At 52.9% G+C, this 23516-nt stretch overlaps 3 protein-coding genes across 14 annotated transcripts; 1 reads left to right on the top strand and 2 right to left on the bottom strand.

Moving 5' to 3' along the window:
* Positions 1-701: 701 nt before the first annotated feature.
* On the bottom strand, positions 702-6651 carry LOC122365098 (migration and invasion enhancer 1-like). Of its 4 annotated transcripts, none has more exons than XM_043336028.1 (4): positions 6409-6651; positions 4907-5009; positions 2963-3060; positions 702-1948 (listed from the first exon to the last, which is right to left on the bottom strand). In XM_043336028.1, the coding sequence occupies exons 2-4, from the start codon at positions 4936-4938 to the stop codon at positions 1785-1787; spliced, it is 294 nt and encodes a 97-aa protein (XP_043191963.1). In that variant the 5' UTR covers positions 4939-5009; positions 6409-6651; the 3' UTR covers positions 702-1784. The 4 variants fall into 4 exon arrangements, with proteins under 4 accessions (XP_043191963.1, XP_043191962.1, XP_043191960.1 ...); XM_043336027.1 differs by having other exon boundaries at positions 6315-6417; XM_043336025.1 differs by lacking the exon at positions 6409-6651 and adding an exon at positions 6319-6377.
* A 250-nt stretch (positions 6652-6901) lies between these two features.
* LOC122365093 (serine/arginine-rich splicing factor 1A-like) lies at positions 6902-10590 on the top strand. Of its 2 annotated transcripts, XR_006253669.1 has the most exons (4): positions 6903-7396; positions 8644-9007; positions 9247-9536; positions 9788-10590. XR_006253669.1 is itself a non-coding variant. In XM_043336018.1 (3 exons), the coding sequence occupies exons 1-3, from the start codon at positions 7233-7235 to the stop codon at positions 9439-9441; spliced, it is 723 nt and encodes a 240-aa protein (XP_043191953.1). In that variant the 5' UTR covers positions 6902-7232; the 3' UTR covers positions 9442-10590. The 2 variants fall into 2 exon arrangements, 1 of the variants encoding a protein (XP_043191953.1); XM_043336018.1 differs by having other exon boundaries at positions 6902-7396; positions 9247-10590.
* Positions 10591-10868: 278 nt separating this feature from the next.
* Positions 10869-23330, bottom strand: LOC122365092 (N-acetyl-D-glucosamine kinase-like). 8 transcript variants are annotated; one of them, XM_043336012.1, is made up of 10 exons: positions 23194-23329; positions 22534-22607; positions 21101-21185; positions 20346-20444; positions 19888-20029; positions 19249-19359; positions 17907-18030; positions 16396-16570; positions 12040-12297; positions 10869-11816 (listed from the first exon to the last, which is right to left on the bottom strand). In XM_043336012.1, exons 2-9 carry the CDS (start codon positions 22578-22580, stop codon positions 12055-12057), a joined length of 1026 nt encoding a protein of 341 aa, XP_043191947.1. In that variant the 5' UTR covers positions 22581-22607; positions 23194-23329; the 3' UTR covers positions 10869-11816; positions 12040-12054. The 8 variants fall into 8 exon arrangements, with proteins under 8 accessions (XP_043191947.1, XP_043191946.1, XP_043191945.1 ...); XM_043336011.1 differs by having other exon boundaries at positions 10869-11735; XM_043336010.1 differs by lacking the exon at positions 21101-21185 and adding an exon at positions 22162-22246 and having other exon boundaries at positions 10869-12297; positions 23194-23330.
* Between the last annotated feature and the right edge of the window lie 186 nt (positions 23331-23516).

The raw sequence follows: 23516 nt of genomic DNA, 5'->3' as shown, positions 1-23516 counted from the left end.
TACTTCGAGGAAAGCCACGCCCCGCCGCTGTGGGCCCGCATCAAACAAGAGTGCCCGCCGGAGCGTACCTGAATTTGTAAATGGATAATTGACCGTACGCCCAAAGCAGATATCCCACCAGTCTGTTCGGATTCCTATCGCTCACTGTGTGGCCGTAAAAATCCTCCCTTTGCGCCCGTTTCCCCGTGGCACGAAGACCGAGGCTCCGGTGTCTTAGACTCCGAGCCACGAGAGTAGCCTTGCACCGTTGAGAACGGCCCCGAAAAAGGAATTATTTTTAGACCATATCACGTGATACAGTGAATGAAATGATCGTTTGGCTTTCTCAAAAGGCACACATTATGTTCCACAACCACGCCTCCCTCCCTCATACATCTCTGATACATACCGCCCTGCTGAGCCCGAGGCTTCAGACGAATGTCTACCCCGCCCCGGCAAAAGCGACAACTGACAGAGACAGTCAGCTGCTACGGCTGGCTGGGCGTGATGAGTGTCAAACAGAGAGCAGTCCTGACACAGTCGTTTGCCCACTGACTCTTCAGTCAGTCAGTTCTACGCCTCTTTACAACCGTGCGATTGTATGCACTCGCAATTTCAACGAACACATTCACTCACATTCGCTCGCACACAACGCTGCGATCCGTGCACGCCTAGATCACTTCGCTTATGAGGAAAAATGACACAAACGATACACACAGGGCAACAACTAATGGTAAAAATGTATTATCCGTCTAACGACCACGTCGGTAAAGAGTTCTGTCGAGGTTCGTTGAGCTGTGACATCGATATCATCAGAGTTAGGCATGTGACTGCTGGGATTCTCTTGTAGGTATGCGAGTTCATGCAACTTAGAGCGAACAATCCATACTACAAACAATTCTATTGGACGGTAAAAGGGTCTAGTTCCCTCTATGTTCATGGTGATGCAGCCGACAGATCAGCCTGTAGATCTTCACAAAGCGAAACAGTCCAAGACGTAGTATCCATCGCACACAGCTGCACAGACAGACACCAATTCGCTCTGCATTCAGATCGGTTGCAGCGAGGTGCGCTAAATCAGTATCGAAAGAACAAATCATTCCCAATATCATGTTTCCCATCACATTCATGAGCAAAATAAACGGTTATATTCTCCCACTAGCTCTACACGTCTGTCCTCCTGAGACCTCAGCGGCGGCCAGGGCGGCTCTGGCGCTCCTCGCGGCGACCCCCGGACACGGTCAGCCTTTCAGGGTCGCCGGTCATCCGCCGGAGCGGCCCGGGTCACCGCACAGATCCCAGGGGACAGGGTGGCGGGCTGGCATCCCCGCCGGACAGACACAGCGCCGCAGCAGCCCTCAGGAGGAGTGTAGCGGCTACCGCGGCACGGAAACGGCACGACACAGGCTGCGCGACGTTGATAAAGGCAAAATTCATCGCTGAACCATTTGTGTGAAATGAGCAGAAAACGATATTTTCGCTTAGTCCCTCCACATGCCGTTTTGACCAAAAATACAGAGATCGACAGCTGTAAAGACTATCAGCCAAGAAACGGTTGTCAGAACTAAGAAGACGCAAGAATTATTATACACTGACATCTTATCTGAATGGTGTCCAAATGACGTGTACAATTTCATGACAAAGGAGCCGCCGATCCGTAAATATCAGACCGACGAACGTACGCCGCATCCGTGGCCGTTCACCGTTCCCTGTGCCGCTCCGTGCCGCGTTGGCCCTGCAGATGTCAGTGCGGCCGCCTCACTCCAGAGGGCGGCGCCGGCGCCGCTCCGTCCCAGCTCGGGCGGCTAGACGGTGACGCAGGATGCCGGCTGCATCTTCTCCACCTGGCGCGGCGCGGCGCCGTCCGACACCTCCTTCACCACCGTCACCACCTCCTTGAAGTCGGGGAACGACATGGTCTGCAGCTTGGAGTGCACCACCTGGTCGTTCACCTTGACCTCAAATGACGCTGCAGGCGAAAGGCGGAAACGGAGGTCAGGGTTTGCTAAGGGCAGTTAGCGTCCAAATTACAGAAGCCAACCGTTTTATGAATAATTCGTTTTGTCAAACACGTCGTCAAAATCGTAGCTCTACGGTCATTTTCACCGTCTTAAAAACCGACAATCAGAAACCAACCTTTGGCCATCGACCTAACAGGTCACAGGTTGACATGAAAAATTAAAATGACTATGACCAGAATAAAAAGCCAGCACTAAAATGACTGAGTCGAATCTGTAAAATGGTCTCTACATAGCCTCTACCATGCGTCACCTTGCAAGAACTCGACCTTGGACCCAGAGAACCTTATTTAGTCGATATCATACAAATTAACACTTATTATCGAGATTGCATTACACCAAGACATACGTTGGAAGGCAATAAATCCCACCCAAATCAAAACGATTAGGATGAATGTAAAACACTGGCAACTTTCGGCTTTCGGCACGTCTAGATATATTCACGAAAGCCCTAGGGAGTTGCATAAGCTCTCCGTATGTCGCGGAGAGTTAAGGTATCAACATTCGACGTTTATGACCTCGCATCACATTTTTCAGGTCACGATTTATGAAGACACAGCCATGTTGGAAAAGGCGGACCTGCGGAAAAATGGACATTATAGAGAGCGGTAAATCTGAAATACGCGTTTCCTTCAAATAAGTATCTAATTCTGGAAACCATAGAACAAGACACAACATTACACATACTGTGATCGTAGTTGAAGAAAACGTGCATGCATCTATTGCCAACGTTTATAGAGGGTCATGCAAATATATCTACCACGAAAACTTGCAACCGTGCGTTTGGTCACTTCAAGACTGATCGACTTTTCTGACATCAACTATCCGAAAGTCTATCAGTCAGATGCTTGCTGGAAATTGTCCGTGTCTTTCAACCCCCCAACCTGGATGCCTTGCCGTATCTTTTCTCTGTTCCGGGTGCGGTCTGCCCCTCTACCCGGCCCCCCGCGCCGGCGACCACTCACATCGTCTGCCGACGAATCCCTCCACCTCGGCTCCGGGCACATTGCTCTGGATGAGCTCCTGCAGCTCGCGGAACCGCGGCCCGTACCCTCATCCGCCGCTGCAACAGGACACGGCCGGCCGGCCCGGTCAGCCACTAGCTACTCACAGCACACGCGGCTGGCAGACTTACTCTGGCGACCGACGAAGCCGTCGACGGCAGCGCCGGGAACGCTGGACCCGATCAGGGCCTGCAGCTCCCGGAACTGCGGCTCGTACCCTCACCCGCCGCTGGAACGGCCGGCGGCGTCAGCAGCGCGCACGGCAGACACGGCGAAAGGGGAACACGGTGCGCGGTGGTGGGAGAACAAGACACAGAGAACCAATGGCACGGGACATTCTAGGAAGAGCTCAAGAGTTTTGGCTAGCTATACGTGGCTAAACTGCCCGGATATGACACAGAAACGACATAAAATTGGAATCACTGCACCTGCCACGCAGGCACGGCATTCTCAGGTAGCCAGGCTACCCTTAGTTCCTTTGTTCCGACAACGGGCCTGCGCTCTCAGCCTGAACGTACAGTCTACGCCATCATCGTAAACATTAGCCATCCCACATTCGTTAAACCAGCTGTGTCCACATTACGTACCGCATATGCACACGCAGGGGAAGCCTGGCATTGGACGATGGGCGGCGGACGGCGGGAGGGATGTGGGAGGGATAGCGGGGATCGGGGTAGGATCAAACCAACGGCCATGTGTGTTCTAAGGTACCACCGTGAACCACAGAACACAGCTGCGGTAGCCACAGGCGGCACTTGTCATAATAAAACACAAATGCCCTGGATTGGGGCGATCGACGGAAAACGCCACTCACGGCGCTAAACCGCGCCTTTTGAGAGAACCATACAGTTAAAAGCAGTGACGGTGGTTATCGGTCAGCTTTACGTTTATTGCTATGTTATGTTATAAACCAAGTGACAAGTACGATATTAATAACGAGAGACAAAGAATTTGAAGAAGTGAATTGCATGAGTATTACATAATATCAATAATACACAAATGAGCAGGAGCTGAGGACACTTTGGCCCTTGCCCCCGCGGAGTATGCATAATCACGCATCACCGATGGATCAGTCGGGTTTAAAAGTCAAGTCGACCCGTCAGCAGTTACAATGTAAACACCGTTCTGATCCACCGATAAAGCACGAACTCCGGACCAGCGTATTTTGCAGCTCTCCTTTGTGCCCGCTCTAGATCCGCCGGACATTGCACTGGCTCAGCAAAGCGGGAATATTCCTCTCCGGGATACCGGCGAGTCAGCACAATCGCCCGCGGGATCGGAGCCGTATAGCGAAACCCGGGCCGCGGCCGGAGCTGTGCCGCCGGCGGCCACACAGCGGAAAGGACGGATTTCAGACCGATCAGCAACTATCTCTGCTCAGTATGAAGCATTTATGTAAATAAGTAGCACACCTGTTGAGTGAGACAGGCCGTGCCTGCGCAGGACTAGGTTTCACGTCTATTATTTTTCCGACCACTGGGAAATTGCCGACCAGACTAGTGTAGGAAGGGTTGAGGGACTCAGACTGCTTAGCTGAGGCTCTGTTTTTTCCAAGCATTTCATTCAAATCATCTTAGTCAAACTTAAGCATAATAAAATCATCATAGACAAAGTAAAATTGGTACAGCACCCAAAACCATCAAAATGTGACCAAGCTCAAAGCTCAAGCAATGTTTTACAAACACACCCATTCTTAAAAGAAAAATTACAGGGAAATTTATAAATACAAACATTGGTCCCCAGTGGGCCATTAACTCGATTCCAAATTAAGATTAATAAGAGGTAAATTTATCTTAGGATTGCTGGACTAATTGGTGGGTCTGGCACATGTTTGACTTACAGCGAAATTGAAAACAAGCACAGGTTAAGTAATTAATGAACAACAGATACAGGCATCTAACTCACCAGTATTCAATGACAACTTTGGCTGAGCCCATGATTCTTCTCAATACACTTGCCAGTGTGACAGAAACACACTGTGTCTTCACTTGGTTCAAGGTGCAGTGAACTAAAACAAAGCAGAAAGAAACAGACAATGAAACAATTCAGAAAGCAGACATATGCACACATCTGTGTGAGGTCTTTCATCATTTTGCATTCTGAGCAAACTACAGAACAGGATCTATGAGTCCATTAAATGTCACATAAAAAATTGTGCTGACTCAATGATTTCACAGCATCTAGCAACCAACCAGGAACCAGGATCTAGGACTTGCAGAGATCTTATAGGTAACTTAGGTCTTAGATAGGTACATATGCCATGAAATCATGATCTAAGATGATTCTTTGTCAATTTATCAAAACTGTGATTGGTGGAGCAATGACCTTGAATCCTTGAACATGACCATTTCAAATTTCTTGTGTGTTCTGTAAGGGATGACTGCTACTGGGCATCCTACCTGACTAGAACAAGAGGGACACCATGTAGGTACACTGCACTAATACCAACTGAACCAGAAGAAAAGTTGACTGCAATGGTCAGTTTTAGCCTTAGGCCACTTAGGAATGTGGCTAGCCACACAAAAATCTTATGTGAAAAGTAATGAGGCAGTCTAACTAGTAACTACTGTTTATTCATGCCCAGTACTTATGGTGTTAACCAATACCATATCTATTTTTTTCAAATGGTTGGTGAAACTTCTGGTGTGGGCAGCTTTAAAGTGAACAAAAATCAGATGTGTAGATTTAGAATGTAGTTAAAGGATGTAGGTTGTAGGCTGTAGGTTGGTAGGTTGCAGGTTGGTAGGTTCAATGTTGTAGGTCAGTAAGTAAGGTTAGGTCAGGTTAATTTTTATGTTTACCATACTTAATCTTCACATTTGATTTACCCAAAAATGTAGCCAGCCACTTCTCTACTAGTTATATGGCATCTGATCTATATAACCTGATTGTATGGCATCTGATCATCTGATTATATGGCCTCTGATATATCAGATCATATCACAATGTTTCATGTTCTGATTATCATAAGTAACTTTATACCTATTCATCCACATTCATATATCCACTAACGAAGGCACTATGTGGCCGAAATGTCTCGTATCTATTTTAGAACCGTTAAATTGTTGTCATTTGCTTGAGTATATACAATGACACATAGCTCTGAATGTCTCTCTGATCAGAAGGAAACTTATTATTTGAATAACTCAATCATTCATGGTTCATTGAAAACAATTTCACAAAAGAGTGGCCATGGGTCAAAGGGTTGAAAGGCAGTCAACAAAAATCATCAATAATTTTGGTTTTGAAACATGCCTTTTCCTAAAAACAACCACTTGAACTCAAAAAACATTTCCACATACGAACCACTCACCTACCACTTCCCCCTGTGTCTTGTGATGAAATCAATATGAAATGGCAATACATATCCTCGACTCGACTGTAACTTTACTGCTGTTCAACGTTACCTTGGTATTTTGTCGCTTTCTGCTGCAAAATATTTGACCAATCAAAATCAACGAACGAATAAGAATGGCTGGCAAGCAAAAAGCAGGGGTTTTCAATTCAACGTCAAATAGTTTCAGCGTAAGAAATAATTTTTTTTCTATAAATTACCACTATTTCAAACCAAAATTTCATTCATTTTTAATGTCTGACGCTAATTATGCAGAAAATCAGCATTTAATTGATGACGATAGCAACTGCACTACAGCAGGCATAATTTTTAGAACAGCCTGTAAATAAGCTGATTTCGTCTTTTATGCGGCGTAGATGAAAGCAAGAAATAGTAGTGAGAAGAAAAACAAATGAAGCCCAATATCTATGCCAATAAAACAGTATGTTTTGATTAAATCACTGTTTTAAGTCTTCAAAACTTAAAATTTTATTTTAACAGTTTTAGATAAATTAGAAAATAAAAAGGCATGCTTGATTTAAATAAAAAGTCCACGCCGTCGACGCCGCCATCTTTAGCTTGATTGTTGAGATTTTGGGGGCGATAAGGCTCACTCATTTTCATTTGTTTTGGGCGAGGCTACGGATTTTCCCTACGCTATTCAGGGATCAGTTGAATCAAAGATAAGAGGGCTCATTTGAAGCTGCTGAGCCCTGCTTTTCGTAATTTTTCTTGAAAAGGGGCAGTTTTCCATCCCCCGGTGGTGCGCCAGATTCGTAGCGTGTGGTTTTATGTAAATTTTGCGGCCAAGAGGAGGGATTGGATTGATTAGAGTCGAAAGTGATCTCACATTTGTTTTGGTCTTTCAATAGAACTTCATTCACTTACTCCTTAGTCATGTCTGGCCGCAATGAGTGTCGCATCTATGTTGGGAATCTTCCTCCTGATATCCGCACCAAGGATATTGAGGACCTGTTCTACAAGTTTGGCAAAATCGTATTCATTGATCTGAAGAACCGGAAAGGACCCCCTTTTGCATTTGTCGAGTTTGAAGATCCAAGGTTTGTATATTAGGTCTAGGAAAGTTTCTTTTTCAATTTGTAATCAGAAAATGAGCCTAGTTTAAGATGGAGCAGTGTTAAAGTATCCTTAACATGATATCTACATGGCTCAGAACCCCATTCAGTAATGTGTTTTGACTAACCATTTTATCAATTCTAAATAATTCATTTTTTTTTTTGCCAAAGTTGAGAGGAAAAGCAATAATGCTAAGGACATCAATATGAAATGTGCATTCTTATCTTAAATTGGCTCAATATTTTGTTATCATACCTGATTGGCAGGCTGATTTTTTTGGCATTACATAGTAAAAGAACAAATAAAGTCATGCATTATTTACTAACTAAGATTATCACTTAGTAGATATCACTGAAGCTGCCAGTTGTTATCATTGCTTACAATTCTTTCCATGCTAACACTGTGTTTCAACTTTTACTTGTTGTAAGCTCACTCTGAGTTGAAACTTTTGTTGCATTTAGGTAAATGTTTAAAAAAAAACTTAACTCCCTCAATTTTTATTTTGTACCTTGCATTCACAGGCATGTGTTTCTTAGCTGACTATTGCCCATGCTTAGTTTTATGGTCTTGAGCATCAATAAGCAATAAGCATGTTCAACTTTCATTGTGCTGTGATTGCTTGGTGACATTGTTCAAATGTACAAACCCTTGCACAGGTAGTTTCCACTTGCTCTTTTTTTGTGCTAAGCAAAAACATGGATTGCCACAACTAACCATGCCACCCACCAGGCTGGACCTCTGACCAGCACCTGACCAGTCATTGTTACCCCGCCAGGGACGCCGATGACGCCGTGTACGCCCGCAACGGGTACCTCTGACCAGCACCTGACCAGTCACTGTGACCCCGCCAGGGACGCCGATGACGCCGTGTACGCCCGCGACGGGTACCTCTGACCAGCACCTGACCAGTCACTGTTACCCCGCCAGGGACGCCGATGACGCCGTGTACGCCCGCGACGGGTACCTCTGACCAGCGCCTGACCAGTCACTGTGACCCCGCCAGGGACGCCGATGACGCCGTGTACGCCTGCGACGGGTACCTCTGACCAGCACCTGACCAGTCACTGTGACCCCGCCAGGGACGCCGATGACGCCGTGTACGCCCGCGACGGGTACCTCTGACCAGCACCTGACCAGTCACTGTGACCCCGCCAGGGACGCTGATGACGCCGTGTACGCCCGCGACGGGTACCTCTGACCAGCACCTGACCAGTCACCGTTACCCCGCCAGGGACGCCGATGACGCCGTGTACGCCCGCGACGGGTACGACTACGACGGCTACCGGCTGCGTGTGGAGTTTCCGCGCGGCGGCGGCCCGGGCCGCGGCGGCATGATGGGCGGCCGAGGCATGATGGGCGCCGGCCCGGGCCGGGGCCGCGGCCCGCCGGCGCGCCGCTCTCAGTACCGCGTGCTGGTCACCGGACTGCCGCCCACCGGCAGCTGGCAGGACCTCAAGGACCACATGCGCGAGGCCGGAGACGTCTGCTTCGCCGACTCCTACAAGGACGGCACCGGCACCGTCGAGTTCCTCCGATACGAGGACATGAAGTACGCCGTCAAAAAGCTGGACGATTCCAAGTTCCGCTCACATGAGGTATGTATGGCTAAATTGGTGATAAAAGATGTATTCTGTTTGATTTGATCTTTCTTTCAATTATTCATTTGTTAAATGTTTTCATTGGACAGCGTAATTATTATCGAATCTGGTTATCAGCGGAAGTATGCTCATTCTATTTAACGCTTTTATGTCGGTTTTGAGAACGTGAATTTTGTTCACGCATCAATGGCTGGCTGAGGGTTGTCTGAACAGACTGTCACCATTTCCTCCCCCAGGGTGAGGTGTCGTACGTGCGTGTCAAGGAGGACACGGGCGCCAGCAGCAGTGGCGGAGGTGGCGGCGGCGGCGGCGCGCGCCGCTCCCGCTCGCGCTCGTACTCGCCGCGCCGGCGCAGCTCGCCCACCTACTCGCCGGTGAAGCGCTCCTACTCGCGCTCCCGCTCCCGCTCCGTCTCGCGCGAGCGCTACTGAGCGGAGCCGACTGGCCGAGGAGGGGCGGCGGCCGCACGCCGGCGGCCTGAAGACGCAGACTGGGGACCCGCGACGCCCGGAGCTCACAGCCCAAGGTTCATAAGCCTCTGACCTTTCGCTGTCAGTAGCCTGTGTGTGTTTGTGGACATTCGGGGGAGGCGCGAGTAGTGCTCGCCCTCGGCATTTTAAGTTCATTCACCATTTGTATGTGGGGTTGGTTCATAAACGGTCTTAAATGTAATTGGATGTTTCAATTTAAACACAAGCGGTAAACATGCTCGATGTCATTGTTTTGTACGTATGTCTGTGCGGCGTCTAACACTCTTTCCTGCATTTGTTTTTATAGAATCAAGGATGCATTGGATAGCCCCAGGATTGGATTTGGATGCATTGGATAGCACACAGACACACGCGGAAATGGATTTCATGGCCGGGATATCACTCTGGATCGGATGTGAAGGGGATGTGTGGCACTGGATAGGATGGTCACGGATCAGGATCACGGAATCATGGATCACGGAATCATGGATGGATCAGGATCAGGACAGGACAGGACCCCGCTGCACGCCGGAGCGCCACACTCGGACCCGGCTCGCTCGGACGGACCCATGCCGGTAACGTGCCAACCCCGGGACATCCCGCTTCCTGACCCCCTCAGCTGCTCAGACTCTGGCCTAAAGTCATGTATTCAGAGATGAAAACTTCCTACTGCACAAATTCTCTTCATATTTGAATCGCCCCCGTCTTTATCCGCACTTTCACTTGTCCGCCAGGGTGGTAATGCTAAAGGTATCGATTTGCCATCTCCACTTGCCAAATACGTCCTTTTCTTTCGAATTCGCTCTTAGCGATGTTTATCATTTGCCTCACGACTTAATCTCTGAACTGGACAGATTAAGTCTTCCCTGACGCACAGACGAACGCTTCCCCCTATCTCACGATTCCGTGCATCACGCTCTGTTAACGTAAGGAATCGCTGGGTGCTAAGTCTTGCTCTTGTGCTCGTGTTCGCACTGACTGCCTTTTTCAGCTCCTTCGGATACATCAGCAGCAGCAGCAGCAGTGCGCCGCTGCTGCAGTTTCGGCGGGCCACAGCCCACCGGGCCAGGCCTCGTTCTGGTAATGGCCAATAAACTTACATGCTTCTGCGCTCTTTTTGTGGGGTACTGGGAATGGGAATGGGTTCGAAAAAGGCGTCGAGCATCATGAAGAAGAGTTGCCATGCGGGCTGCGGCCCGGTGCAGGCTCTGCCGCGATGAGGCGGACCGGGCAACAGTGGATTGAGAGGAAGGTTCTCGAGTCGTGGTCGGACGGTGTATCGACTACCCAGGGCTCTCGGTCGGCTCATAAGGACTAAAATCATGGTTGAGAGGCGCTCTGCAATAGGTATTAGGTACTGTTCCGAGTCCCGCGGGACAGACGAAGCGTTCGATTTGAGCAATTGTATTACAAAAATGCATGCCGTGGAATGCTTGATTCACAAAAAAAAATCACATAAATGGTCAATCACAGTCGATCGTGAAATATCTCGCATTTAGGGGAACGACTTATCAATCGATGTACGAAAATAGAATTAATATAAACTACGATTCAACATAACGCAAAGCGAAGCATGATCAAAGTCTTGTACTCCCAGAAAGCCCTCATATCCTGACAACCAAGCTCTTTGGTAGCACCCAACCCGTTGCGGGGCGTTCCATAACCAAAATTAATGCAATAGGCACAGGCAGTCCGACAGCACATGATTCCCAGAAAACAAAGCAGCCCAGCTCACCGCGCCTCAACAAAGTGGAATGCTAATGATAAAATCAACCTAAAAAGCAACAAATGATAAATATGGCACGGGACTATCTCGAACGGAAATACACGGGCAGTGACCCGCTTACCCGGCCGCCTCCGGCTCTGTCACAAATAAATCCACCAGCGCACAACACAACACAGCACGGCACAGACATCCACTGGACAATGAAGTAATTCCTGAATGACTGGGCGAACATCAGGCTTCAGTTTTATCCTTCCTCTCCTAAACAGGTCTCGAGCATTTCTCTCCGCCCGCTAGCTCCTACGCTACAATCCTCTCCCCAAGTCCCGGTGTTTCGCTCGCTGCCCCACCCGTCCTCCCGGCCGGCTCCGTGCGATGGCGGATGGTTGGCACTGAATGTCTGGCGTATTCGGCGTTACGAGCGCCGCCACTGCCTCACTGCGCCGCTACTGTCGCCAGCTGCTGCAGAGCAGCTTGGTGTGCTGGCTGCAGTCACTGCTGCCGCCCTGTGCTGGCAGCAGCCACTGCGGCCCTGTGCTGACTGCAGTCACTGCCACCGTGCGCCGGCTGCAGTCACTGCCGCCGCCCTGTGCTGGCAGCAGCCACTGCGGCCCTGTGCTGACTGCAGTCACTGCCACCGTGCGCCGGCTGCAGTCACTGCCGCCAGCTGCAGAGCAGTTTGGTGTGCTGGCTGCAGTCACTGCCGCCCTGTGCTGACTGCAGTCACTGCTGCCAGCTACAGAGCAGTTTGGTGTGCTGACTGCAGTCACTGCCGCCAGCTGCAGAGCAGTTTGGTGTGCTGACTGCAGTCACTGCCGCCAGCTACAGAGCAGTTGGTGTGCTGGCTGCAGTCACTGCCGCCAGCTGCAGAGCAGCTTGGTGTGCTGGCTGCAGTCGCGCGGCAGCCGGTGGCCGGCGCGGCGCGCGGCCAGGAACGCCGCTCCGCTGCAGAGCGATCCGCGCAGCTCGAGCAGCTGGAAGGCGGGCAGCAGCGGTCCGGCCACCTCGAGCAGGCCGTCCCGGAGCAGCGGCCACGAGCGGAACACTGCGCCGACCACCACTATCTGCAGACCGCGCTCCGCCGACAGCATCTCCTGTGGGCAGGGAGGGGGAGTCACACGGCGCCCACCACCACTATCTGTAGACCGCGCTCCGCCGACAGCATCTCCTGCAGGGAGGGAGGGGGAGTCACACGGCGCCCACCACCACCACTATCTGCAGACCGCGCTCCGCCGACAGCATCTCCTGTGGGGAGGGAGGGGGGGGGTCACACGGCGCCCACCACCACTATCTGCAGACCGCGCTCCGCCGACAGCATCTCCTGTGGGGGAGGAATGGGGAGTCACACGGCGCCCACCACCACTATCTGCAGACCGCGCTCCGCCGACAGCATCTCCTGTGGGGAGGGAGGGGGAGTCACACGGCGCCCACCACCACTATCTGCAGACCGCGCTCCGCCGACAGCATCTCCTGTAGGGAGGGAGGGGGAGTCACACGGCGCCCACCACCACTATCTGCAGACCGCGCTCCGCCGACAGCATCTCCTGTGGGCAGGGAGGGGGAGTCACACGGCGCCCACCACCACTATCTGCAGACCGCGCTCCGCCGACAGCATCTCCTGTGGGGAGGGAGGGGGAGTCACACGGCGCCCACCACCACTATCTGCAGACCGCGCTCCGCCGACAGCATCTCCTGTGGGGAGGGAGGGGGAGTCACACGGCGCCCACCACCACTATCTGCAGACCGCGCTCCGCCGACAGCATCTCCTGTGGGGGAGGAATGGGGAGTCACACGGCGCCCACCACCACTATCTGCAGACCGCGCTCCGCCGACAGCATCTCCTGCAGGGAGGGAGGGGGAGTCACGCGGCGCCCACCACCACTATCTGCAGACCGCGCTCCGCCGACAGCATCTCCTGTGAGGAGGGAGGGGGAGTCACACGGCGCCCACCACCACTATCTGCAGACCGCGCTCCGCCGACAGCATCTCCTGTGGGGGAGGAATGGGGAGTCACACGGCGCCCACCACCACTATCTGCAGACCGCGCTCCGCCGACAGCATCTCCTGTGGGCAGGGAGGGGGAGTCACACGGCGCCCACCACCACTATCTGCAGACCGCGCTCCGCCGACAGCATCTCCTGTGGGGAGGGAGGGGGAGTCACACGGCGCCCACCACCACTATCTGCAGTCCGCGCTCCGCCGACAGCATCTCCTGTGGGGAGGGAGGGGAGTCACACGGCGCCCACCACCACTATCTGCAGACCGCGCTCCGCCGACAGCATCTCCTGTGGGCAGGGAGGGGGAGTCACACGGCGCCCACCACCACTATCTGCAGACCGCGCTCCGCCGACAGCATCTCCTGTGGGCAGGGAGGGGGAGTCACACGGCGCCCACCACCACTATCTGCAGACCGCGCTCCGCCGACAGCATCTCCTGCAGGGAGAAATGGGGAGTCACACGGCGCCCACCACCACTATCTGCAGACCGCGCTCCGCCGACAGCATCTCCTGTGGGGGAGGAATGGGGAGTCACACGGCGCCCACCACCACTATCTGCAGACCGCGCTCCGCCGACAGCATCTCCTGTGGGGAGGGAGGGGGAGTCACACGGCGCCCACCACCACTATCTGCAGTCCGCGCTCCGCCGACAGCATCTCCTGCGGGGAGGGAGGAGAGGGGGAGTCACACGGCGCCCACCACCACTGTCTGCAGACCGCGCTCCGCCGACAGCATCTCCTGTGGGGAGGGAGGGGGAGTCACACGGCGCCCACCACCACTATCTGCAGACCGCGCTCCGCCGACAGCATCTCCTGCAGGGAGGGAGGGGGAGTCACACGGCGCCGACCACCACTATCTGCAGACCGCGCTCCGCCGACAGCATCTCCTGTGGGGGAGGAATGGGGAGTCACACGGCGCCCACCACCACTATCTGCAGACCGCGCTCCGCCGACAGCATCTCCTGCAGGGAGGGAGGGGGAGTCACACGGCGCCCACCACCACTATCTGCAGACCGCGCTCCGCCGACAGCATCTCCTGTGGGGGAGGAATGGGGAGTCACACGGCGCCCACCACCACTATCTGCAGACCGCGCTCCGCCGACAGCATCTCCTGCAGGGAGGGAGGGGGAGTCACACGGCGCCCACCACCACTATCTGCAGACCGCGCTCCGCCGACAGCATCTCCTGTGGGGAGGGAGGGGGAGTCACACGGCGCCCACCACCACTATCTGCAGACCGCGCTCCGCCGACAGCATCTCCTGCAGGGAGGGAGGGGGAGTCACACGGCGCCCACCACCACTATCTGCAGACCGCGCTCCGCCGACAGCATCTCCTGCAGGGAGGGAGGGGGAGTCACACGGCGCCCACCACCACTATCTGCAGACCGCGCTCCGCCGACAGCATCTCCTGTGGGCAGGGAGGGGGAGTCACACGGCGCCCACCACCACTATCTGCAGACCGCGCTCCGCCGACAGCATCTCCTGTGGGCAGGGAGGGGGAGTCACACGGCGCCCACCACCACTATCTGCAGACCGCGCTCCGCCGACAGCATCTCCTGTAGGGAGGGAGGGGGAGTCACACGGCGCCCACCACCACTATCTGCAGACCGCGCTCCGCCGACAGCATCTCCTGTGGGGGAGGAATGGGGAGTCACACGGCGCCCACCACCACTATCTGCAGACCGCGCTCCGCCGACAGCATCTCCTGTGGGGAGGGAGGGGGAGTCACGCGGCGCCCACCACCACTATCTGCAGACCGCGCTCCGCCGACAGCATCTCCTGTGGGCAGGGAGGGGGAGTCACACGGCGCCCACCACCACTATCTGCAGACCGCGCTCCGCCGACAGCATCTCCTGTGGGGAGGGAGGGGGGGGTCACACGGCGCCCACCACCACTATCTGCAGACCGCGCTCCGCCGACAGCATCTCCTGCAGGGAGAAATGGGGAGTCACACGGCGCCCACCACCACTATCTGCAGACCGCGCTCCGCCGACAGCATCTCCTGTGGGCAGGGAGGGGGAGTCACACGGCGCCCACCACCACTATCTGCAGACCGCGCTCCGCCGACAGCATCTCCTGTGGGGAGGGAGGGGGAGTCACACGGCGCCCACCACCACTATCTGCAGACCGCGCTCCGCCGACAGCATCTCCTGTGGGGAGGGAGGGGGAGTCACACGGCGCTCGACAGACAGCATCTCCTGCGGGGAGTGGGAGAAGGTCACAAAGAGGGACGATAAATCAAATGGCTTGCTTTTGTGTATCTACCGTCACTTAGGAAAAAGGGGCTGCTATTGTCGTGTACTGCTATAAGGTGGCGCCACTTGCTCGCATGAAATAAAAAAGTGTTCACTTTCCAGCCTTGTGCAGCGTAACGCTACGACACCTTGAGCAATGCCCTCTATCAAAACGTATAGAAACTGTCAGGAGCTGACAACTTTCCCCGATAATGGCTGCATGCGTCTACCTCGTCACCCCTTCTCTGTGACGTTTACATGACGACTCTCCATCAAATGACATCACTGTACCCCTGTAGCCATTACCCGTAACCGTTCCGACCCTTACAATAAACAACTTTGCGTTGTCGCACACCATGCGCCAGGACATTTCCCAGCTGTGTCACTCCGCACGACCTTTTGCCACGAATCGGGCCAGACACAAACACCATGCATTGGCACATGGATACTACGGATCGGTTAGCCGAAACCGTACGGGGCGGCGCGCGGCACACACGATCACCACGCCTGCACCACGTGACCACCTACCCTGCCACTGGGCGGCAGAACTACCAAAGGCCACTGAGCAGCAGTCGATACACCATCGTGCCGCCCAGCGGCGGCGGCTGCAGGCCGATCGAGGTCAACAGGCCCGTTACAGGACGAATCCGTTTTTGTTGACGTAAGTCTACACAATTACCTACTTATCTTGTTGATGCGGATCTTCAATGGTTACATGGAAGGCAATCTGGGCTGTAGTGCCAGTTGGGTAATTAGCTCGGACTAGTCCGCATTTTGTTGGATCCCTCCTCACCTTTCCTTTTGTCCCCACCAAACTCTTATCTGTCACTGTATCTCACCCCTACCTTGTCCACATTGGGCGGCGATATACAACCCCATCCGCGCGCCGTCCCCACCCCTTCCTTGTCCACATCGGGTGACGATGTATAATACACCCCAGTCAGGCGCCGTCCCCTGCCGTACCTTGTCGACATTGGGCAGCAGGGCGGCGATGTATCGGCCCAGCCAGGCGCCGGCCTCCTTGAACAGCTGTAGGCACAGAGGGTCGCCGTGGCGCGCGGCGGCCGCCAGGTGTTCGCAGAGCGCCGCGAACCGCTGCTTCTCGAACTTTGTGTACGCGTGCGCCAGCAGCCCGAACCTGCCGCGGGGCGCGGGAGGGGGTCGGTCACAGGAAGGGCAACAAACAGCACGTGGGCGTCACACATCACACACAACACCGAACAACAAACACGGTCACAGGGCGGGGACTACACAAAACGTGGGCGTATTTTGAACAGATGACACAGATGATAGTAAAATGGACGGGTGGGAAAACGGATGAACACTGCATGGGTTACTAGTAAACAGCCGGGGCGTGGCGTTGGTAAGGGAAGGGGGGAGGGACGCGACGACGGAAAACGGGGAGGCCGGAGAAAGGGGCGGAGTCATATACTGAGAACAATAATCGAGTGCTGCAACACGAATCGAAGGTAACGCGCAAATCAGATGGAGTGGACAGCTCGGAAAGTGTCTGAAGTTGAACAGAGCGATAGCCTCATAACGAAATGTCCATTGATACGGCGGTGCCTGCGGACATTATGCAATGGGCATCTGCAAACAATGATGAAACATGATAGTGTTCCACGAGCGCCAGGGATAATGGATTAGACACGAACCGCACTGTGTTCACAGTAGCTGTTACAGCGCATACCCCTCACAAGATTATTTCACTACATCCCTCACTCCGGTAAAAAAGCCCCGCCCAGAGCGGTGACCGCGGACGGACGGACGGACGGACGGACGGACGGACAGACAGACAGACAGACAGACAGACAGACAGACAGACAGACAGACAGACAGACAGACAGACAGACAGACAGACAGACAGACAGACAGACAGACAGACAGACAGACAGACAGACAGACGGACGGACGGACGGACGGACGGACGGACAGACGGACAGGACAGGACAGGACAGGACAGGACAGGACAGGACAGGACAGGACAGGACAGGACAGGACAGGACAGGACAGGACAGGACAGGACAGGACAGGACAGGACAGGACAGGACAGGACAGGACAGGACAGGACAGGACAGGACAGGACAGGACAGGACAGGACAGGACAGGACAGGACAGGACAGGACAGGACAGGACAGGACAGGACAGGACAGGACAGGACAGGACAGGACAGGACAGGACAGGACAGGACAGGACAGGACAGGACAGGACAGGACAGGACAGGACAGGACAGGACAGGACAGGACGGACGGACGGACGGACGGACGGACGGACGGACGGACGGACGGACGGACGGACGGACGGACGGACGGACGGACGGACGGACGGACGGACGGACGGACGGACGGACGGACGGACGGACTGATGGACGGGCAGAGGCGGGCGGGCGGACGGACGGACAGACGGGCGGACGGACGGATGGACGGACGGACAGACGGACGGACGGACGGACGGACGGACGGGGGCTAACCTACCTGTCTGTGACGCCGAAGCAGGTGAAGATGGCCTCTCGGACGGCCTCGGTGCTGTGCGGCGGCTTTCTCAGGTTGTCATCCTCGTCAAACACCCACTTGATGGCCTCGTGGGCGATCCACCAGGCTACAGGGCGGTACAGAACATGGAATTAACTACACTGCGGTCCGATTGAGCGGGATTGAGTATGATCTCATATTGCAGGGAGGTACCGGCCCGGCGTCTCCCATCGGAGTATTATCGTCGTGTGCCATATGACACCGTTGGGGTCCATTGAGGACCTGGGTAACCCAATACCGTTTAACGACCACAGCCGGCCCCAAATGCAGGTGATTAGGGGGGCAGTGGTCGGATCAGGATCGGATTTCGCTTCGGTAAACAACGCTGCCCCCATGTAATGTAAGCGGCAGGAAAGCAGCAACGCCACGAACTCCCGCCTATGTCATATTCATCTCATACCTTAGGACAAAAGGTGCCGGTTTCCGACCAACAATCCATGCTAAAAAATTGCTCAAATGTGCAAGACAACTGTATAAAGCTAGGGACTTATTATGTGCAACGCAAACACCAAATCCTTCTTCAACTGCAGACATTGACCCATGGGATTTATCGAAATGTGTGGCAATAGTCACACTTCGCGCGCATTCCTTGGTTCGCTCTAAGATAGCCGACAGCCGCGATTAAGTACACTGGTGAGCTCAGCGAGGGGTGATGACGCAAACGGTGCCTCTGAAGGCGTCAGCCGTCACAGGTAGTCCCGCCACGTCCGGGGCAGGAGGTGTGGCCATGGGTCGGGCGAGCGGTGCAGTTCGAGTACGCGCTATCAACACGGGGGAGGCCGGACAAGGTTCACAGAATCGGAGGGGAGGGATGTTTCGCAACCAACCCATTAGTGGTATCTGTCGACGGAAGATGTAACACTCGATATCAACATACGTTGCATATATCGCAATCAACCGATGGCAAAGTTCCCCGACAATCGCTGCCGGGCTAATGCAGCTGTCTCAGAGAAACCACATCGAATGTCGGCTCCTAATACGGCAAAATCCCCGCGAACGGAGGGATTCCGGCAGAGCGACACGGCTGAAATCCCGGATAAACCCCGTCTGGCAATGGTTCAATGAAGTGAAAGTGAGCCGGGCCGGGAGGTGATCGATGGTTGCCGGACTAGCGACAGGGCTCATAGTCAGCAAACTTATGTCCCCTCCCCCTCCCTCCCTCTAACTAAGTACTTACCGCCTACCTCATCTCCGAAGAAGTGCCCCCGGCCGCCGCAGCGGTGGCTCGTGCCGCTGTTCCGTACCTCCCACTCCCTCCTTCCCCTCCCCTCTGACGGGTACTCACCGCCTCCCTCGTCTCCAAACAGATGTCCCCAGCCGCCGCAGCGGTGAGTGGTACCGTCCGCCTTCAGCAGCAGACTGTTGGAGCCGGTGCCGGCGATCAGACACATACCACCTGTCCGAGGGGACAGACGGGATGGGGAGGTATGTCACTGAGCGGCCTTTTCAACGGCACGTACCGGAATGTAACCGCGTGAAGAGCATAGGTACGTCAGCATTCGTTTGGATTTGGAAAGGACCGATGTCTATCTCGAGGGCATGAAAAAGAACATTTGTATAGAAATGAATGGCGACAGACGTATCAGCAATGTAAAACGACTTCGGCAGACTATGCCGCACTTATCCGTAATGCTCACATGACAAAATGGCTGCACAAGCATTGATATCCGGGATCTCTCAAAACCAATGTCACTCATCAATCAATCAAACTTGAAACTGGGACGTCATGAAAGCCAGATCACTTAAGCACTCGAGCTAATCGCCCGGCTATTGCGATACTCGCGTGATCCGCTACCGGACATTTGTTGCTATCTTTCCGTAGCCAGTAGCCGCCGCCCGCGCACTACGCGGGTCCACCGGGCACCGTGTCCGATCCCCCCCCCCTGTACCCCACCCGCCCGGCAGGTCAGAGGCGGCGGCTTACCGTCCTCGAAGGCAGTGGCGATGGTGCCGACCGTGTCGCTGCAGACGAAACACGACTCGGTCAGCGTCGGATGGTTCTCCAGCAGGTTCTGACGGAACGCCTCGTTGGTTTCATCCACCTCACAGCCGCTCAGACTCAGACCCTGTGGGACGATATAAGGTCCGAATCAGACCCTGGGAAATATGTCACGGACTCAGACTCAGGTCTGGAAGAGGGAAATCTCAGACTCATACCCTTGGGGCGAAACAAGTTCGGACTCATACTCGGACCACGGGTACGAGACAAATAAATTCAGACCCTAAATACGACCTAACTCAGTCAGAACATCGCCACAAAACAGTTGCGACTCGCCCCGTCGTGTGATGCATCGCCAAAGTTTGTTGCCAGAAACTCAACAAACTTAGTGACAATGTGTATGGTGTCTGTGCTGACGGGCAACTCCGGATCCCGGTACGCACCAGCGCGCGGAGGGTGGTGTGCGCCGGCTGTCCGGCCTTCTGTAGAGCGTCGTCCACCAGCGCGCGGATCCGCCGCTCCGTCTCCGGCATACCGATCAGCTGCGGCCCGGCGGTACGAGCACGGGCAGGTTAGCGGAAATAGTACTCCGATAGCTTGTAAATAAAAGTTAAAACCGACTGACCGATGCAATGCATTTTAGCAGCACCCACGACTTTTTATTACGAATCGAACAATACATATACGATAAAAATGATACGGATGTCAATTAACAAAAAATACATACCTAAATTACCTATTGTGCAATGACATCAGCACAGTCAGGTCTTTTATCAAGGCGTCCCATCCCCCCCCCCCCCACCCTCCCCAACCTCAAACGCCCCGAACCATATCGTGTTCGACGCAACACCCCGATTATTTCAAGGACCAAAGTGCGATCGATCCGCACCAATGACACATTATGATTGCAGGTCATCAGGTCACGATAAGTATCCACTTCGCTAAACCTACAAGCCTCTCAAAGAAAGCAAATTTAATTAGTATTCAAAGCCATCAGTCACTTTGGTTTTACCAGTGAGCAGGCACGTTGAAATGATTTATCTGAAGCCCAACAATTTATCCAGAACGGGACAATATAATTGAAGCTATTTCGAGAATTGCTCAGTTGGTAGCATGTTTTCCGTACTTTCCGGTACACGGATTACACAGTCTCAACTGATTCATGCTTGCGTCTACAAAACCATGCACAACTACTCACTAAGAAGTTGATGCATGACCCCTGGCACTCTGCCAGACATTTTCCATCTGCATCAAACAGAGCTATGGCGGAATGACTTCCGCCACTGCAATGGAGGATGCATAGAGATCAATCAAAACTACACTATGACAAAGCAGAACAATACTTTCTACAGCAGGAATACACTGTCAGAAGTTTTCAGTAATGACAAAGAATGAAAAATTTATCTGCCACAACAGCAGCAGAGATGTAGGCACCACTTAGTAACAGCTTGAAATGCACACAAGAAACTAAAAATAAAGCAGAAATTGAAACAATATATCATTACGGAGCGAGCGAAGCGAGCGGAGTCTTACGTAGAATAACGGAAATTTCTGAGTATGAGCGGCCGGCCGGCCGGCCGGCCGGCCGTGCGGACGCTTTTGCGAGGCTTATATCTCAGCAACCACTTGACCGATTTACACGCGGTAATTTTTATAGGGTAGCTTCATTCCTTCTACCAAGTATTGGACTATTCCCGATGCATGTGGGTGACCCCTTATGCACGTGCCACGTGCAAAACGAAGAGGTGTCAGTTTTGCAATTGTTGCAATATTTCGGTAACTACTTGGCCGATTGCGCTGAAAGTTGGCATGTAGGTAGGCACCCACTAGGCACTGCATATCCATGTGCCAGAGTTGGGGTGCCGCTGCACGTGCGCACGTGCAGAGGTCGTTTCCAGATCTCGAGAACGGCTGGACCGATTGCGCTCAAATTTGGTACACAGTTAGGGACCGGTTAGTAGGGTGCCGTGCAAAAGCCAGTCGGGACCCATTTTGCACGTGCGCACGTGCAGGGTGCCGCTCCCAGATCTCGAGAACGGCTGGGCCGATTGTGCTCAAATTTGGCACATCGCTAGAAACCGGTCAGTAGGGTGCCGTGCACAAGTCAGTTGGAGGTACCCCCTCGAAATTTCGCACGTGCAAGGCTCACCCTCTCGCTCGCTCCGTTAGTCGCCCCAAAAGGCGCTATACTGGTAGTATATATGAGCTACAATCCATCTAAAAGAAACAGTAAACACTAGTATCACAAGGCACACTTACAACAAAACTGAGGCATGGGCCTGAGCTTTGTGCCACACATGTTCCAGCAGAGTCATAAAGCTCAATGGCAGAGTGACTGCCTCCACTGAAAGATACAAGTGTATTATACAGGTTTGTCTGCTCCTTGCTAAGGCTATCATTTATCAATGCCTATAATTTAACTAGGAGCTCAAGCAGGTAACTGCTGACTATTGGAGACTCTGGTTTTGACCTTGATTTGACTTGATTTGATCATCAAACCCTGATTCCTGAAAAGATTGACAGACCATTTGGCATCTTATGATAAACAATTATTGTCATGCACACCAACTCTGGTCTAGCTAACCTCAACCCCCAAATAATTGACAATCTTTGAGGATAACAATTGCTCACCCTTCCACACCAGCATACAAAGCCACTGGTTGGTGTGTTCCATTCATGTTGGCTTCCTTATTGTTATAGTTGTCCTGGAAAAAAGTTTATTAGTGAATAGTGACACAACACCAACTGCATATTGTGGGCAATGCACAGACTGAGCAGTAGGTATGTTGATGTTGATGAATTGGTAGGTATAGCACAAGTGGAAGTGGTTTCAGGAGGCTAGTCCAAGCAATCAATTCAAGCTATGTCAAATGTCAAACTATCAGAACTGTCAAAAAAAATAATCTGGTGTACAGAGGTAAAAAGGCAATCCAAATCACAAAACCCTAACCCTGGGTCATGTGTTTCGTTTCACTGCTCCCTCGTTGCTAGCAAGTCCCTGTTACGTTATTGGTGTTGTGCACCGCAGTCCGCACCATGCTGGAGGCCCTCAATTGCCTGTCACATGATTGAGCTTATGGTGAGGATGCTCTGTGGCTTTAGACTTGGCACTCCATGTTCTATACCTATAGTGATACGCTGTTTACTAAATACTACATACATTTTATTCAAAAAAAAACCTGAGCCCTGAGTCCTGACTTTTTGTTCAGTATCAGCAGACCGGGACTGTAGATCCGTCCTTTCATGCATTGGAACCGCTTGTCACACAAACGCACTGAACTAACCACTCACCAACAACTCCCTGTGGCAAGACCTGCAGCACAAACTTCGGGCTATGGCACGAACTAGAATGAAATTGGAATGAAATGCACCTATGCACTTCAAAACACAAACTGCCCGAGGCTGCCCTATGCGGATTGCTATTGTTTACATCACATGTTTGATGCATAGCTGCTACATGCACCTTTAGAATGACGTCATTAGCTTTTTTCTAAAAGCGCTCGTTTGATGGATACAAAAATTCATAATTTCATATGAAATGGCTGTAATTGCTTTAGGTGACAGGCTCATTTTTTGTGTTATGATAAAAGTTATTTTTTTATCCAAAATCAATT

Source organism: Amphibalanus amphitrite, unplaced genomic scaffold (assembly GCF_019059575.1).
Source record: "Amphibalanus amphitrite isolate SeventyFive unplaced genomic scaffold, NRLGWU_Aamphi_draft 000714F_arrow, whole genome shotgun sequence".
Classification (NCBI taxonomy): Eukaryota; Metazoa; Arthropoda; class Thecostraca; order Balanomorpha; family Balanidae; genus Amphibalanus; species Amphibalanus amphitrite.
The sequence above is the reverse complement of the archived record's forward strand: the minus strand, read 5'-3'. Positions and strand labels throughout refer to the sequence as shown.